Source organism: Ochlerotatus camptorhynchus, unplaced genomic scaffold, assembly GCF_037179485.1.
Source record: "Ochlerotatus camptorhynchus isolate MF236.1 unplaced genomic scaffold, CSIRO-AGI_Acam_v1.1 ptg000193l, whole genome shotgun sequence".
Classification (NCBI taxonomy): domain Eukaryota; kingdom Metazoa; phylum Arthropoda; class Insecta; order Diptera; family Culicidae; genus Ochlerotatus; species Ochlerotatus camptorhynchus.
Window position 1 is genome coordinate 1,351,018 of NW_027040683.1, and position 18,707 is coordinate 1,369,724.

General features: G+C 40.8%; 1 protein-coding gene across 1 annotated transcript in view; it reads right to left on the reverse strand.

Moving 5' to 3' along the window:
• Positions 1 to 1,729: 1,729 nt before the first annotated feature.
• Dnaaf5 (Dynein axonemal assembly factor 5) overlaps positions 1,730 to 18,707 on the reverse strand; it is a 33,185-nt gene continuing 16,207 nt past the window's right edge. The window contains exons 4-6 of the mRNA XM_065223528.1: positions 13,093 to 13,202; positions 11,466 to 11,811; positions 1,730 to 3,087 (exon numbers count right to left, since the gene is read on the reverse strand). Coding sequence (XP_065079600.1) covers positions 2,972 to 3,087; positions 11,466 to 11,811; positions 13,093 to 13,202 — 572 coding nt within the window. The 3' untranslated portion in view covers positions 1,730 to 2,971. The remainder of the gene's footprint in view (positions 3,088 to 11,465; positions 11,812 to 13,092; positions 13,203 to 18,707) is intronic.

The following is an 18,707-nucleotide window of genomic DNA, read 5'->3' on the forward strand; positions in this document are numbered from 1 at the left end:
CTAGCACTTAGCTTCAGGTCTCTACAAGTAGGAACCCTTACTGAGCCCTTGCGGCACGTTAAGACGGCCAGTTCAGCGCAAGGGTGGTTTGATCGCAGACAGGCGACTCTGAACCTTTCCAGTTCAAGTAGGTAGGTTATCAAATTTTTAAATTCAAACGGAAACAAGCCCTAAAAGCAATCATCACATTAGAAAAACCAATTAACTAGAACAAAGTTGACGAGCCAAAGGCTAACCAATTGAAATGTAAAACCATATGTTGAAACTTTAAAAACCAGCAAATAAACGTAAATTTAAAAAAAAATGGAACCGTTTGAGCGCTGTGGAGCGCCAATTTAAAATTTTGCGTCAGTCTAAGGGGCATAGTGAACAGGTGGATCATAATGAGCATCCTCTACTTTAGCCTTAAATTTCCAATTGTTCAAAACAAATTAATTTGTGGCAGGTTCAATATCATATTGATGCTAATTTCAAATAACAGAGTGTAGTGGTAATTTTTATACGATAGATGGAGTAGATGAAAGCATAGAGTTGATAGTTCCGTTAGATTACGGCAGTGTGAAGATTGCATATAGATATTAGAATAGCGAGCTAGAACAACTTTTAAGGAAGGTACAAATCGGTTTTTTCATCTCTCTTTACCAAACTCCCCCTTTGGAGAGGGATGGTGAGGGGTGTCCCGCTCAAGTACCAACTGTGTGTTTGAAACAGTTCTACCGATTTTTTACCGCACTTCAGTTGTTATTTGAAGAAAGGCATCCAGTCGTAGGTTTGGAAATTGCAACTATTGTTTACCCCTACCACGATATGTGCTCCTGTCATCGTCGACTTGCCGATCTCGAGGGGACACGGGTGGGGTAGGTGCTGCTACTGTACCTTTCGACCATTGACAGTAATTGATGGTATCGAAAGGTACAGTAGCAACACCTACCCCTCGAGATCGTCAAGTCGACGATGACAGGAGCACATATCGAGGTAGGGGTACACAATAGTTGCAATTTCCAAACCTACGACTGAATGCCTTCCTTCAAATAACAACTGAAGTGCGGTAAAAAATCGGTAGAATTGTTTCAAACACACAGTTGGTACTTGAGCGGGTCGGTTTTCATCTCTTTTTGCCAGTGGTGGCGGGGGGGACACCCCTCACCATCCCTCTCCAAAGGGGGAGTTTGGTAAAGAGAGATGAAAAAACCGATTTGTACCTTCCTTAAAAGTTGTTCTAGCTCGCTATTCTAATATCTATATGCAATCTTCACACTGCCGTAATCTAACGGAACTATCAACTCTATGCTTTCATCTACTCCATCTATCGTATAAAAATTACCACTACAGTCTGTTATTTGAAATTAGCATCTTCAACTATGTAAATCGTTGACTTCACGTAGAAGTAATACTAAAACATATAGTCAAAGTATCATATTGATATTGAACCTACTGCCGATTAGTTTGTTTTGAACAAGTAGATATGTAATGCTAATGTAAAGGATGCTCATTATGCCCCACCTGTTCATCATGCGCCTCCTTCTACTACAGTTAGAAAATTGTACAAAAAATACCGAAAAAACGGTGATTAAGTGTGTAAGCACCAATGCATCTCAACATCGCTACGGCAAAAATACACCCATCAAAAAGTACATGGAATTTCTTCACAACTTCAGTCAATTAATTCAAAAACACACTTTACGAAAATTATATCTACCTTTCATTGAATCTTTTCCGTAAATTTCACACACTTATAAAACACTATCCAGCAGCGCCTTCACACCCACAGCAAACGGATGAAAAAAATACAACTAACGCTCGCTACTCGCTATTCTATTACCGCTGCTGCTTCCATTATGATCCTAAGAGCATGCACAATATGGATAGATAACTCAATTATGACGGAACTTTAGAAGAAAACGCGAGTCAGAAAAAAAACGATGCAAAAAGCAGCAGTAACACGAATGCAAAAATCACTCCCTACTCCCACGCATCATCACAGGATACCTACTGCGAGCGCTACTCCCAACTGTTTGTGCCACAGTTTTCTTCTATGCTGCTTCATCAAGCGCCCGCCTTCCCGCTGGAAAAAAAAAAGAAAAAGCGGAAAACTGTTAAAAGCTTTTTGGCTTTGTCTCCCACTACTGGACCGGAGTGGAAACGGTATGCGTAAAAATAGCGTGGAAACCCCTCATAGCACAACGAGTATGAAATTATGCGACATCACCGAAAAATGGGGACACCGAAAAGCATTCAACAGAACCTCCAACACCGTCGCCACAATCCGCAATCGATAGAAAATTTGATTGATCAAGGGAAAATCGGAGCTGCGAAAAAAAAGCATCTCATCCAGATGGATAAATTGAAGATGAACCAATAATAAATTACGTTTATTGATGCATTACACTCTGGAGAAGATGCTGGGAGTTGAATTCCACGCTCGATTGAATGATAAAAGAAAGAAAATTCATAATTGCAATTACGAGCGGACGGAAACGGCGACGACTGAAGTCGAAAGCATCAAATGCAACTCTACCTCGACTTGCAGCGCTCGCTGATGAGCATTGAATGGACGAAAAACTGAATCGGAAATCTCAGAACAGAGCGGACCAATTTTCCATCCAACCCTGATGCTGTTCAATTGATCCTTTTTTTTGCGGGGATTTGGTCCCGAATCGCTTGATTATTGTACAACGGGAAAGCATCTGCCTTTGCGAAGGAAAACCGATAGTTGGAATCAAGCAAAGAGAAAAGAACGAACCTCAATCTCCTCCTTCCCCTCCAGTGATGATGCTACTGACTAGTGATGATAAAGATTCACTCGACGAAATACGATTTGAATCAATTATCCTGATGGTGCTGGTGCCGGTCGGTGTTGTTGCTGCTGGATGGTGCGCTTTGTAGTTTTGCTCGGAATCCAGAATCTACGATGGTCGGGGACGGGGAGAATGGCCGACGCCGACGATTCGCGGCACCAGCAAAGCAGTATTTATTGATGAGAGAGGATATTATCCAGATCCTTCTTGTACGGACATCCAACTGCAACTTCATTAGCCAGGCCTTTGATTAACGAGCGATGATGGACGACCAATCGGCTGAGGGATTCTGTCGGATACAAAAAAAAAAACAAAAAAAATGAAATCGTGCGGAAACGAAATTAGCGATGAGGAAACCCCTCAAAGAGAGAATATAGGACTTTCATTTGCGTTTTGATCAGGTTGATTAAATAATTTTGAATAGTTTGAAATAGAAAGCAACAGAAATTTGTCGGTAATTATTTATTTTTAATATTTCAACTAAGGTCAAACTTTTGCCTACCTTACTTTACGAGCGTTCATTCGAGAAACGAGATTTAAAGATTTTGTATTAAATATAATCTACATTTTGACGTTACAATCGCTTTAAAGAAAACGGTTGAAATTCAATTTATAATTATTTCCCCTACGCATCCGGTCATGGTAAATGGTATTCCCAAATGCCACAACCGAACACCCAACAGGACACACAGCCATAATGGAAGCATTAATCCTTTTCGAAAATGAAGCAATACAAAAAAATTGTATTTGGAATACAGATATAATATACATTATTTAATCTAACTAGTATGGTCCAACTTAAGAGTGAATTGCGGCAAAACCTGCCGGCATCACACCTGATGTCAGTGCCTTTATGTAAGCGTCCTACGACGTGGTTAAGAAATGAATGAAAAGAATATGTTATATGTACCATCACTTCGGACCACTGTCCTTAGTCCTTCCGCAAGTTGCTTAAGAATGGCCTACGAAAGGGTATTTGAAATTGTAATTGTATTTAAATTGTTCCAACTACGCTCACACGTTCCTACTATGTCGCACCACAAAAATACGTATGCGTATGTCACAATAGAAGCACGTCACAGTGGAAATCTCGAGCCATAGTTCAAACACTTATCCCAAATCAAAATGAAGCACATATAAGGTTAGTTAAAATATCATGTACAAAATGGTGTTTAACATTATTCCCGGAGTAATACTTCAATTAAAACAACAATGAAAACTTGTCACGCAACTAGAAGGGGGCAGTTTATGAAATATTTCCCTTGCAAACCCAAATAAATATATCAGTGCAAAAATAAATAAAATAAAATAAAATAAAATACGAGTGATTTGCGGCAAAACCCGCCAGTATCGCACCCAACGTCAGTGCCTATACTACGACGCGGCTCTCAAGCAAAGGAGTGCGCTATTAACAATTATGCGTGACTATTTCTCACCCCAATGGGTCTGGGTTCAATCCCAGCCGAGGTCGGTGGTATTTTTCTGTGGCATAACAATCTCTGGCCACGTCTTCCTTCGGAAGAGAAGTAAAGCCATTGGTCCCGGCCCATGTTGATGGATGCGATACACAGGGTGAAAGGTAATACCTGTCAGTAAAGTATATGGTCATAAAAATGAGAAGATGATGTGAAATTTAATTTTCAGTATATTTCCTGTTTCGTGTATCTATAACATTTGTCTTAACTTAGTCCAATTCAAATCTTTCTCCCTTTCTTTTAATTACGAGCCGCATCCATTTTTGAAAATCGTTACAGCTGGCACGCACGATATATTGAGGCATTTCGTCCCATATTTTCACCAAACGTTGCTTAAAAGTTTCCACGGTTAGTCCCTTGGTATTCCCTAGTTCGCCTAATGCAAAGAAGTCGAGAGGATTCAAATCGCGTGAGGAGGCAGGCCACTCTTTCGACGAAATGAAATCCGGGAAATTGGCCTCACACCAAGCCTGTGACACTTTTGCCTGATGGGACGGTGCAGAGTCTTGTTGGAAGCAGTATGGTGCATTCTTATGTTTTTGGACGAAGGGAAGCAAGTGGTTCTTCAAAACATTATCGATGTAATATTTACTGTTCATTTTAACACCAGTTTCAATGAACAGCAATGGAACTTTCAATGGTTTGGAAACATCCCCAAACCATTACCCTGGAAACATTCTGGAACCTTAGAACAGCCAGTTTGTCACGAGGAAGTTCAGCAAGATATGCAGCATATACCCGATCATTTAGCTGGTTGTGGTGATCCTGTAGCAGGAACATTTTCTCATCCGAAAACAGAATTTTGCAATCACCGTGCCGTTTGAGCAGTTTCCGACATCTTTCGACTCTAACTATCTTTTGCTTTCCGGTCAAACCATGCACCCGCTGTTTTTTGTAAGCATTCAATCCGTGATCATCTTTCAAAATACTCCTGATCGTTGGCTGCCACATTCCGAGTTCTTTGGCCATCTTACGCCCAGACTTACAAGGATTCCGCCGAATTCACTCTCTCACTCGTTTGATAACTTCCGGAGTCCTGACACTGCGTTTTCGGCCTGGTCTGGGAGGGATTTTCCACCACCACCAAATAAATCTTTCGTTTATTCCGTGTGGTTTCAGCGTCTTCAAAATAGAACACGGTCCATGATGCTTCAAAAACAGGCTTATCACGAGTTCCCTTCGTCCATGATTATCACGAGTATCAAACGAATGAAAATTCAAAACAAACTTGCATGCCGTGTTGACATTTGAACACACTCTAAAAGAAAAATATGCAGACATGTATGTGATTAACCCATTTGATACTACAATTGCTTAAAAAACACTGACAGGAATTACCTTTCACCCTGTATGTACTACGCAGGTGTGGAAGTTGCCTCACTGCACATTCGATTGTCATCAATGGACGACGGGGGCGACACATCTATATCTCAATTTTAGATTATCAAAAATCTCACGCTAGCGAATCAATCTTCGAAAAATCTTCTTTCATTTCTCACATCTACTTGCATCGCGTATCATCTTTTTGCAGGAAATCTTGAGAATCGTCATCAATTTCTTTCTATCTACTCAGCATGCTCGCAGCTAGCCTCAGCAAAACACAATCTTTCCTGCATCGTAGACAGAGTGATTGGCACTATATTGCGGAACATAAACCGACGTTAAATAAAGGAATGAAGAAGAAGAAGTGTGCGTGCGTTAAACGTCACTAATCTCTACACTAACATATAGGATCTCATACAGGTTTATACCACTACTCGCTAGATGCACATCTCCATAGAATAAACCTCGTGGACAGCAACATCTGTCGGTATGGAAACGGTCACGATGACATCGATCACGCAGTTTGGCAATGCACGGATAATGACGCCGCCAGAGAGTGACTTTTGAATACCCTCGAGGCCCAAGGGAGACAACCCTATGTTCCTATCAGAGATGTGTTGGCAACCCGCGTTCTCTGCTATAAACACGCAAAAAAAACGTGAACAAAAAATCATGATTCCGTGAACTGCTAGTTTATCTGAATTCATGACTTTGTTCCCGTAAACGTGATCGCTTAATTCGGATTTTCAAGAATGTAATCATAAATCCATGAACATAGTTCACGCCAGTTCAGTGAAACAAATAAATAATCGTAACGCTATTTCAAATACAAAATGAAATAATGATTTCGCGAACCATGAACCCGTAAGCGTAATTTCATGCTTGCAACTGTGAATTTGGATCAAGACCAGAGTTGCCGCTGTAATTTTCAGTCGTTGTTTATGACTAGCTGTTTGGTAGGTAAGGTGCGAGTTCATTTATATCAGCTAGATATGGACTATTCCGGTGGCAGTAGAATTGGTAAATCAACGAGTGCTGAATTCGCCAATGAAACATGAATACGGCGAATGGTCGTCCGCTTTACGTGGTACAGCAACAATTTCGTCTAGCTTCGGAGTGGACAGTGGAGGCGGCTCAAATGCCGGTGATTTGGGCGCTAGCTGATATAAGAGATCAAGATGATCAACAGTTATCCTACATCCGCTTCTTCTTCTGTATCGATGGCCTCTTTGGCAGGTTCTGATCTTTCGTCGTCGTATTTCAGTAGTAGCCCTTTCGGTGGTGCTAACGGTTGATCCTGGTGGTGCACCTAGCATTGGGCGTTTTTTGGGACAAGAATCAATTCATTTTTTTGAAAATAATCGATTCACCGATTTAATCAATCATTTTGAATCGATTATTTTGAATCGATCTTTTGAATCGATTCATTTTTCAAAATGGCACAAAAATGTTTCAAATATAACGGATCATAGTTGGTGCAAATTAAGCCAAGTTCAGTCTAGAGTTTACATAAGCTATCTTGTTATGACATTTCACCTATAATAGTCATTTAGTGTGATGATTGATATAATTTAGGAATAAATTGTGTAGTACGTACGCAGTGTTGTGAGTGTAACATACATCACTGCTGGTCATTAAAATAGGTGTACGGAAAATAAATGCAACATTTTAGGTTATGTTCATTCAACTTCATTTTATTCGACTTTAAAGTTAAGCCTTTGATAGTGTAATAAAAATTAAGTGATTGCACGAGAATACTCAACGTTAAAACATTAAATGACTCACTCATAAGAATCATATATAAAATATGCCTGGTCAGTGAAATAGGTGTGTTGCATAAAACTATAGTATAGAAAGATTGAAAATAATCGCATGAGTTTTATTAAACTTATGACACTTAGTAACCGCTGTGCCCTCTATTGTTAAGTAAAACCTTGTTCAATCTTCTTGGCATTGACTCAACCAAGCACTATAAAGTTTCCTTTGGTATAGCACTCTTTTTGAGCTGTGGTCCCTAGTTGATCCTTATTTGAAAAATGCTTGACCAGATAACCTTTCCATAAATTTTCAATGGGGCTGATGTCAGGAGATTGGCTAGGCCATGAAATAACCGAATTGGGTTTCGGATCATTGTCTTGCTGAAAATGCCATTTAAGAGGCATGTTCGCTTCTGCATAAGGGAGCATAACCTCCTCCATGATTTCTTTGTATTCAAATCTGGTCATGATGGAATTAATACGGAAAATGGAACCTACTCCATACCAAGAAAAACAGCTCCAAACCATGATGCTACCACCTCCATACTTTACGGTCTTTACCACAAACGAAGTGACAGACGACTAACTGGCGAAGAAATCAATTGAAATAATGTGGTTCGCTGTAATAGAATTTTCTTAAAAGCTTGTGCCATCATCAACCAGATGGGTTAGTTTTTTTGTTTTGATTTGAACAAAGTTGATTTTGTGTACAATGATTCTTTGGCAGTGTGCAAAGAGTGTATCATTTTGTCATTTTTTTATGCATTTCAGTTTTGAGTAGAAAGAAAGAGATAGAACCAAAACATTCTAGTAAATTTGGGGAAAATGCTAGTACAATCCAGTAGCAGTGTTGCCATGTGTTACAATCCAGTAATAGTGGTGTTGCCATGTGGTACACTGAAAAATTGCAATAGCAGGTTAGTCACCAAAGTTTTCGAGCCGCTCCGTCTGTCACTTCGTTTGTGGCCTTTACCGTGTACCGCGGATCGAACTCTTTAACGGATGGTCTACGTGAAAATATAGTAAATGACTATTTTGATTTCATTTGACATGTGGAAGTTTTTCCTCATGATTCTTGATTAGGCAAGCGATTTAACAGGTTATAAAATTCGTTTTATTGGTATTAAATGAACGATTTAAAGAACGAAAGATTAACTTTAATTAAATTAATTAATTTATCTTTATTAGGGAGGCTTTCAGCCTTGGGCTGGTTCGCCTCCAAAGCGAAAGATTAACATGTGAAACAGAACGATTAGATGGTCGGAGTGTACAAGCAGGTAAGTACTTAATACAGATATCCCAAAACTCATCCGAGAGGGATCCCAAGAAAGCTAATTGAGCCATGCGTTTTGCATTGAGCCGATATTGATTCTGTGTGGTTCCACCAGTTTGGAAGAATAGCCTCTCTGACGAAACCCTTGTTACCATTCTTGATAAATAGTCTCGAGCATGGGGATATACACTACGGTGTTTCTACCATGCTCGAAAAGGATCGACAGAACGTGGTAAAACAGGCTGATGCAAGAAATTTTGTAATTCTGCCGATATGCCCCCATGGCGATCCAGTTCTGACATAGCAGAGGACTGATGAACCTGAAATATGGCATAATAAGTGAATGTAGATGTAGATTAATAACTTTCTTTACCATTTCGTCATGAATATCCCACTGGACTCCGGTTGGTTTTGGGTGGGGGGACAGATGTGTGCAATCATCGTATACTCTTTTTGTACTATAGATCTGCTCAGACACAATTTCAACTACCCGAGCGTGAGCTGAAGACTCCAGGTACAGGTCAATATTAAATTGCAAATGCAAATGCACTGATTTTTTTTGATGATGGATCGAAACAAAAATCGAATGAAAAGGATCGATCCAGTCGATTTTTGTCGTGTTTGAGATCGATTCAAAAAATCGAATAATCGAACCAAAAGAATCGATCGTTTGTGATTCGATCCAAGATCGCCCATTGCTAGGTGCACCAATCAGTGATCAAAACATTGCAAATAATATTAATGTCTACATTTTACAGTCCGTGAACCATGTTCCCGTTTTCGAGAACAGGTTCACGATATCAAGCACAACTCATGAACTTAAATCACGTTTACCCGAACTAAAAATGATGATTTTCAAAACAGAGTTCACGTTTTTATGACTTCTGTTGCCATTACCGGTGCCCGGTGCACCCTAACGCAGGCGTTACGATTATTTTGTGGAACAATGTTCACGATTCCATGATTATTATTCATGGTGTATATTCGTAAATGAAAAATTGACTTGTTCCGAAATTCGTGACTTGAGGTTGAAGAATTTCGGAACGGATTTTTTCCCGTGTACACTCGATTTATGTGTTTCTGCAAATGTCTAGTACCTATAAGAATTTAATTCCTTTGTCTTTTGTCTCTCTTTATAAGTTGAAGATGCTAATTTCAAATAACAGACTGTAGTGGTAATTTTTATATGATAGATGGAGTAGATGAAAGCATAGAGTTGATAGTTCCGTTAGAGTACGGCAGTGTGAAGATTGCATATAGATATTAGAATAGCGAGCTAGAACAACTTTTAAGGAAGGTACAAATCGGTTTTTTCATCTCTCTTTACCAAACTCCCCCTTTGGAGAGGAATGGTGAGGGGTGTCCCCTCCCCCCCCCCCGCCACCACTGGCAAAAAGAGATGAAAACCGACCCGCTCAAGTACCAACTGTGTGTTTGAAACAGTTCTACCGATTTTTACCGCACTTCAGTTGTTATTTGGAAGGAAGGCATCCAGTCGTAGGTTTGGAAATTGCAACTATTGTTTACCCCTACCACGATATGTGCTCCTGTCTGTTTCAAACACACAGTTGGTACTTGAGCGGGTCGGTTTTCATCTCTTTTTGCCAGTGGTGGCGGGGGGGGGGGGACACCCCTCACCATCCCTCTCCAAAGGGGGAGTTTGGTAAAGAGAGATGAAAAAACCGATTTGTACCTTCCTTAAAAGTTGTTCTAGCTCGCTATTCTAATATCTATATGCAATCTTCACACTGCCGTACTCTAAGGGAACTATCAACTCTATGCTTTCATCTACTCCATCTATCGTATAAAAATTACCACTACAGTCTGTTATTTGAAATTAGCATCTTCAACTATGTAAATCGTTGACTTCACGTAGAAGTAATACTAAAATATATAGTCAAAGTCTCTTTAAAAGTTTTTGTTTGTCTTGTCATCCCGTCACCATAGCCGGTCGAACTCCAGACGAATCTAGAACCGCACTACCGTTCATACTGGCGACAACTCTCTGATGAGACAACGAAATCCCACACCCAAGCTCCTCCCCTGATCCTATCCTTCGGCAATGTACCCCTCGAACATCGGGTAAGCCGCGAGTATTCGGTCCAACTCCTACTAGACATAGAAATAAGTTAATTTTGTTACAAACAATGAACGATGAATTATCGGCTCCGTAAAGCTAACGCGATTGAGCATACCACATGTAATAGAAGCGTAAGAATTATTTAAATTACCGCGAGTGATCAAACCGGAGCTATTTTGGAGGCGGAATTTGATGACATCTATCTGATTTTAAATCAATTAGGGGAAACGGCTCTAATGTTGACCTATGGATCTAAGATTGGGCCCATCGCTAAAAATCTGCTATTTATCAATTTTATCTAGATGAACACGTCATTGGGATGGTTATGATAGCATCAGATTGCGGGGTTGCTAGTGTTATAGGATGCTTTGTTGATTGTTCATTAACTCTTGATTGCTTGTAATACTTTTGAATATTTTAGGTGGACAAAAAGGCGAACTAAGAGGTGGACGCCTAAGCTTTTCCACATTTATATCGCAGTGAAGCAACTGTTAACTCTAGAGGGAATTTTTATCTGTAACTGTAACCAGTTTGATGTTGTTTGCAAACCCGGTTAAATTGTCATATTTAATTATCTTAAAGGTAAATTGTCCAGCTCAAACCTTTGTAGGGGTAAGAGGTGGGACCATCAGCATCATCATCTGAGTGTCCGCAACATAAAGAGTGAATCGAAACAAAAAGATACGTTAGCCTTTCACAGAAGAAAGAATGGTAACAGCTGTAACAAATCATGCGTACCGAAATAGCTTTTCATCTTACCTAGAATCGCAGCTCGCAGCTTCAGTTCCGGATTTTCCAAGTGTAGAAACATCGTCGAGATAATCGGTTTAAGCGTCTCTTCCCAGCGGGCTCGAGAGCTTGATTCATCATCGTTACCACCGGCCCCAAGCTGCAGCCGCCCCAAGCATCTGGCTGCCATTTCCCGCACCTCACTGCTAGGATCATCCAATCGAGCGACGGTCGCGAATGCAATTAGCTTCAGATTTTCAAAATCCAACGCATCCATTGCTAGCAGCGTTCGCAAAGCGTAAGCACGTGTCGCTATGCTGTTATCCTCAATCAGACCAGCAAGCGTTTTCAGTTCCTTGGGAAATAGTGCAGCAAACTGGAAAAAGAAGGACAAATGCACATTTTTACGATGATTAAAAACATTATGAAGAGTAGCAATAACCGTAGATATGCCACCGAATTAGTCCAAAATAAAAACACACCCTCCATGCAAATGTAACCACGACGACACTAAGCAATTTTCTCCCGGCGAAACTATGCAGCACAAGATCAAACGACTTCCTAACAATCCAATAAAAAGAACCCCAAACATTGCCACAAACATCTGCTTGCCTCTGTTTCCTCATCGTTATCCTATATACTACGGTGGTACAGGCAGGGTCACTAGTCGGAGAAGGGTCTCCTAACGAAAGCAAAATGTAATTCCGCAACAGTGAACAATCATAATCGTTTTCGTCAACCCGCAGCATTATCCAACGGCACCGACAAAAAAGCAACTCCCATTCAGAGTATCCACCCGCGAACCATAGGGAAAAAGACAAAAGCCAAAGCATAATAATGCTGCTGCCACTCTGCTATACCCGGCTCGGCAAAACTATCGGCAAACCGGCAAGCATCCAAAGACATGCATACAGAGAATGAAACGAGGGAAATATCATAACAAGACCGCATTATCCTTTTACTAGGAGGACACGCTTTGGAATGCTTTGGCTTTTTCCAGAAACCCCCCTCGTGACATTGCAAGTCCGTCGTTTCTATCTTCCGTCTACGCGGCACGGCTATGAGTGCGAGTGAAACAAGAGGGCGTTAAATGCAATAATGTAAAATGTGGCAACACAAAACACCCACCGACCCACCGACCGACGCCCGTCAACACCACCATCATCATCAGTATGACAAGCAGTGCGGTCCTACGTTGTCATGCGTTCACAGTGAAACGAACGGGACTTAATGAAGGTGCCCACTAGAGATCAGTTGATGTAGCAACCAGGGAGAGAAATCCACACGGCAGCTGTTCGCAGTATAATACCGCGTCCACTCGTACTTTCTAATAAGAGAAAAATTGGATCTTTCCCTCTTCTTGGCTTTCACGCTTCTTATGACAGCGTTTTGCCGACTCTAAACTTAGTATTCTTTCAAGCACTTGCACAATTATAAATTAAGAGCTTTCTATGCCAACCAATGCATTAATTTGTATATTATGTGGGAAGAACAATGATGCTACATGCCCAGGGAAGGTGAAAAAACTCGGAAGATTTTCTAGGCCTGACCAGGAATCGAACCCGCCAGCTTTAGCTTGTTCATACCATGCCTTAGCTGACTAGACTAGCTGAGGCCTCTAGGGAAATGGGGTTCGAGATATTTTATTAATACTTACAATTGCATTTTCCACTCCCTGCGACATGGAACATAGGCAAGCTGTTGCCATTGAGCGAATTGATTCTGCACTTCTTCCGGCGGCCCACACCAGGTAGGGCGAGATAAGGTCTGAAAAAAAGATTTAAACGATGTTGACTCTTGGGTTCTTGTGAAAAAAAAGTAACTAAAAATCGTGTTATCTACAACTTTGCTGAAGAATTAAACCTTAAATTTGTAAAAGTAGGATTTTGGATTCAAATTAAAAAACCTGTCAACCTATGGTGAAAATTTACTCCCTTGTAATTGTTCAGTGCGTGGTCATGAATAGACTTTATTTGGCACATGATCTTCATTAACTTTCTTGCATGGCTCCTGCTTCTTATTTGAGTTATGAATAAAGACTGTACTCGAAAAAAGAGAGACACATTGATTAGTTTGTAACTTTTTAGCGTGTGACTGAAAGTAGCTAAGAGTGTACTGTTAACGCTGGCAGAATTTCATCACAATCTGTCAAGTAGTTATCGAGATGGCATCGGAGCAAGAGCAAATCTTGTGCGCCGTCGTGGAAAATCCGACTGCGTCCCACAGATGGATCGGGAAACACCGGGGAATCCATCATTCAACGGCAGATATCCCGACAACCCAGCGGCGGGCAGGCTGCGGCAGAAAACCAAAGACAGCTGACCCGATGAAGGCCAGGAAGTCGGAGTCTGTTCAAGCATCGGCCGAATCTTTCGATCCGCGATGTGGCGAAGAAGGCGGATGTTTCCATCTGGTTTGTCCAAAAAACAATGAAATGTGCCGACATCCACGTCTACAAGGTCCGGAAGGCACCGAGCCGGAACGACAAACAAAAAATACGGTGGTCAAAACGCGCGCCAGGAAGCTGTACCGGGAGTGGCTGACGAAACCGAGGTGCGTCGTGATGGACGACGAAACGTACATAAAGGCGAACACAAAACAGTTGCCGGGGCAGGAATTTTACGTTGCCACATCACGGTTGGCCGTTCCTGAGGAGGTAGGGAAGAAGAAGGTGGATAAATTTTACCAAAATTTTTTGTTTTGATTTGGCTGGCCATCTGTGCGGCAAGATGAGCCAGCCGTACATAACGACGAGTACCATCAACGGGCAAATCTACCGGGACGAGTGCTTTCAGAAGTGCCTCCTAGCCTGCCTGCAGTCTCAAGGAAGGCTTTGAAGAAACAATGGGTAAAAGTATCCAAAGAAGTATGCCTTGTGTAATATCGTCAAAGCCAGGAAGAAGAAGATGGATCAAATAGATATTTGTTTTGAGTTAAAATACCTAACTACTAATGACTAGAATAGAAAATAAACGATTACCGGTTCATGTAAACCGCTGTTCAAACAAGGAGGAAAACTGTAATTGTATGATAAACAAACAAAAATCATCCACAGAAAGCAGCTATGGGGCCATCCATAAAATAAGTCACGCATTTAGGGGGGAGGTGGTTCGAAGTTTTAGGCATCCCTAGAAAATAGTGTGATTTCATGTTTTTTTGGTGGTCCTTCGAAAATGTCGAACAGCAGAATTGCAACCAGCAAGTATAACCCAAGAACCAAAAGCGGTACTATGCTATAGTTTTCATTGCTATGACGACGACTGAATTAAGGGGCTGAAAGTCAATTATCTTCATCGATTTCCTCTTTTGATGACCACTAACCTATTTCGCCCTATTGTTGCTATGCTCTTCTATCATCCAGAACAACAAACGTATCAAGATAGATTACAACTCTGGAGAGCATTTTGTGTGGTCATTGGGGGCGTGTGGTTCTGAATATTGCAATGAGTGTGCAAAATGTTACGCAATTGCATTCTTCTTATTCGCACACACCCGAAGATCGGAGGCGAATGTCACTTCGACTTGTTTAGTCTACTAACGATTCTCTGATGACAGTGTTGAGGAAGTAGCATATGCATGTACGTAATTGGTGAATTTGTTAGTTATTTCGATGCTTTTCGATAATGCTTGACATTTACCACTTTTCAATAGTTTCTTGTTGAAAATCAACCAAGCTATTAAAATCAGTCCAGGGGCAACTGAGTTATTAACGTTCAAAAACTTTCATAATTTCGTTACTTACGAGATGAACTAGCCTACGGCTAAAAATCTCAAAACTAAAGCCCAAAAAAATTCGTTACAGGTTCCATTTTTGGTTTTTACAAAGTGTGCCCCCATATAGAAATCACAGACGTAGTCCTACGTCAAAACGGGTTTGAAATCATGTACTTTTTTTAATGCAATACCAGCCTGTATTTTTTTTAATAAAATACTCCCAATTAGCAATTTTCCGTTTTTTTTCGTTTTTGGCGGCCTTTAAAAAAAATCTAAGATGCTTTCATAAAGGTACTCCCAACCTTAATCTCTATAAAGGGTGTTACGATCAAAATTTGGTCAAGCAAAAATGCGTGTAAATTAAGTTTTTTTTTTATTAAATAGGTAGGAGGGTCTGTGCCTAGGGGCACGAACGGAAGCTTGACGTAGGACCGCTAGTGGACGGAATAAATGTGAAGAGGATTTAATTCTTTTAATTGTTCAATTATCTATTATCTCAACTCTTTCCGTTTTTTAATTGTAGGCGTACCAAATTTGTAGTTTTTTTTTTCAAAGAGAAAGTTGATTAAGAGAATCAATCAAAATCACTTGCACCCCTGCTTCCAAATTTGGTTACAAGATTACAACTCTGGATAGCATTTTGTGTGGTCGTTGGGGGTTCGTGGTCCTGATTATGGACAAACAAGCACAGATAAATTTTATTCCAACTCTTTACTGATGTAAGCTTGATGGCCCTGAAAAGGGCCGTTTTATTGAAGAGAACATCCATGGCCACTTACGCTTTCCGTGTTTAGTGTAGGTAACAGCATCACGGACCTCATTTTCCAGGAACACCTTCAGCAAACCTCGTAGATCAGACCGGAGATACGTTTGACACCACCACGGCGAGCCAGACGACCCATGGCGGTTATCTCGAAGAACTTTGCGATGACGCTTGGCACCTCCTTTACCAGACCTTTTCCTCCTTTGAAACGACCAGTCAATTGTTGCTTGTTAGGTGTGAAGGAGTGGATCAGCCACCACCTTACTACTGCTGCTATTGCTGTTCACCACGCCGTCCGAAGCGAAAATGAGCTAATGCCATACAGCAGCGCTCTTTTATATCTTTTCAGATTAAAGCAGAATGATGTGCAACCAAGTGGTATAAAAGCTACAAAGACTCTTCCCATTATGAGTAGTTTTCTATCAAGTAGCAACACTGGCTCTTTTCCTTTTGCGTACACGGCGAATGAGAACGACCCAAATTTGAGTTTAGTTCACTCATAATCGCCAAAAGTGCACACAGAAACAAAATCCATTGGCAAAAATACTATATTGATGGTTTAAATTAAATACTCCCACCAATAGATTTGTGCAGAAACGAAATTCATTTAATTTTACTATTTAATAAGCATAGTAGTTTTGACAGAATGGTAGTAAATTTGATTATATTTTAAGTCAACTATACTGAAATTATGGTAGATTTAACGACATTAAGCGTAGTTATACTGAAAATAAGTGTTTTCTGCAAAATAGTATTTCTAACTATGGTCTTTGTTTCAGTGTAGGAACTCAGCGATGAGTAAATTTGTCTCATGGTTTCCTGTGGAAAACCTAAAAAATCTGCCAGAAAATGAGGAAATTGACGAAAATTGTATAGAGTCTCGGAGTAGTACCAATAGACTGAGTGAATCCAATCTTTACTTTTTTCAAATTCGGGATTTGTTCCCTGCAAAATCCTGGAAAAACCTGGGAAAACATAAGGCAAATTTACTCATCGCTGAGTTCCTGCACTTTATTTCTTATTTCTGAGATAACTAAACTCAAATGTGGGTCGATCTCATTCGCCGTGTATAATTTGTACCGCTGCTTCCAGTTTGATTACATGAACATTTTGTGTAATCGTTGGTTCTGAATATGGACAAACAGGCAGATGAATTCTATTCCTACTCTTTACTGTAATAAGCTTGGTGGCCCTGAAAAGAGCCGTTTTGTTGCCAAAGTTGGTGATGATTTAACCTCCGAAACCAAACAGAGTGCGTCTCTGTCACTTCAAAACGTAGATGACATCCATGGCCGCTTACGCTTGGCGTTTACAGAAAAAATATTCAGCCGGGCCTGTCGTTTAACTCCTGCCATCTTATGTACAGCCACCTCGTCCACTTTGTTTTTCCAGACACTCGTACACGTAAATTTCCTGGTTGACGGTTCCGGTTGCTATGAAAATGTAGCTTTTCAAGCCACAGGTACAGATAGCCTTGCAAACCAGATATTTCTATGCGAACTTTGACAGTTTCATATTCTTGAAAATGTCTGTCAACTTTTTCCCTTCCGGTTGCCGCATAAAACTCCTGTCCTGGAAGCTGTTTGAAGTCTACCTAAGTCAATTTCGTCGTCCATTACCACGCAATCGAATTTCGCCAGCATCGTCTTGTACAGCTTCCAGCATCGTGTTTTGGCAGTTTTATTTATTGATTATTATTTTTTATTATTATAGTCACTTGTTAGTGTTACTCTTGGGTCATTCGTGACTTGTCCGCGGGTGAGATTTGAACTCGTGACTTTGGCGTGAGAGGTATGGATGTTAACCACTACGCCAGGGTCGCCCCCAGCAGTTTTATTTTGTTTATCATCGCGATTTGAAGTCGCTACCTTCTTATATGTCGATAGGGCAGTCCGGCTCGTGTTTGAGCTTGATGCACGGTTGTAGACGACACTCTCAGCTTGTGCTCTTTCTGTCGTCGCAGCGGCTTCCGGCTTTCGATTTTCCACCGATCCAGGCTTCCCCGAACACTTTTATTACGTTGGTGACAGTTGATTTGATCACTTTTAACGATTTCGCTCACTCGACGTGCGAGTAGTTCAGATTTTCACGATGTGTGTGCAAAATTTGCGTTGCTTCTCTGGCTTGGACGCCATTTTGATAGCTGAAGAGCAAATGTCAAAATCAAAATAGAGGCATCATTCTGCGAGCACATACCTCAGGGGGTTCAGGGTTTTTAAATGCTCGATTAAAATAAATGCGTTAAGTTTAAGGTGAAAGTTAATGCTTTTCCGTTGATACTGAATCCACACCTGTTCAAACCACACCCAAATTCGAAATGCACCAATACCAACAAGCATTGCAAATTAGAAAAATGGGAAGTATTGAAATTTTGATTCGTAAACACAATACTATTGTATAATTATAATAGTTCTACTACTAAAATGACAACTTCAATTCCAAGATTCCAAGTTCAGGGTAGTCCTACTAATGCTCAGGAAAGTCTTGCCATAGTTCAGGGAAGGTCTACCGAACTTCAGCGAAGTCCTTCCGAAGTACAGAGAAGCCTTGCCGAAGTTCAGGGAAGTCTTGCTGAAGTTCAGGGAAGTTTTGCGGAAATTCAGAGAAGTTCTGTTGAAGTTCAGGGAAGTTCTGCCGATGTTCACGGAAGTTTTTCCGAACTATAGGGAAGTCCTACCAAAGTTCAGGGAAGGCCTGCCGAACCTCAGAGAAGTCCTGCCGTAGTTCAGGGAAGGCCTGTTAAAGTTCAGGGAACCCCTGCTGCGAAGTCCTGCCGAAGTTCAGAGAAGTTCTGC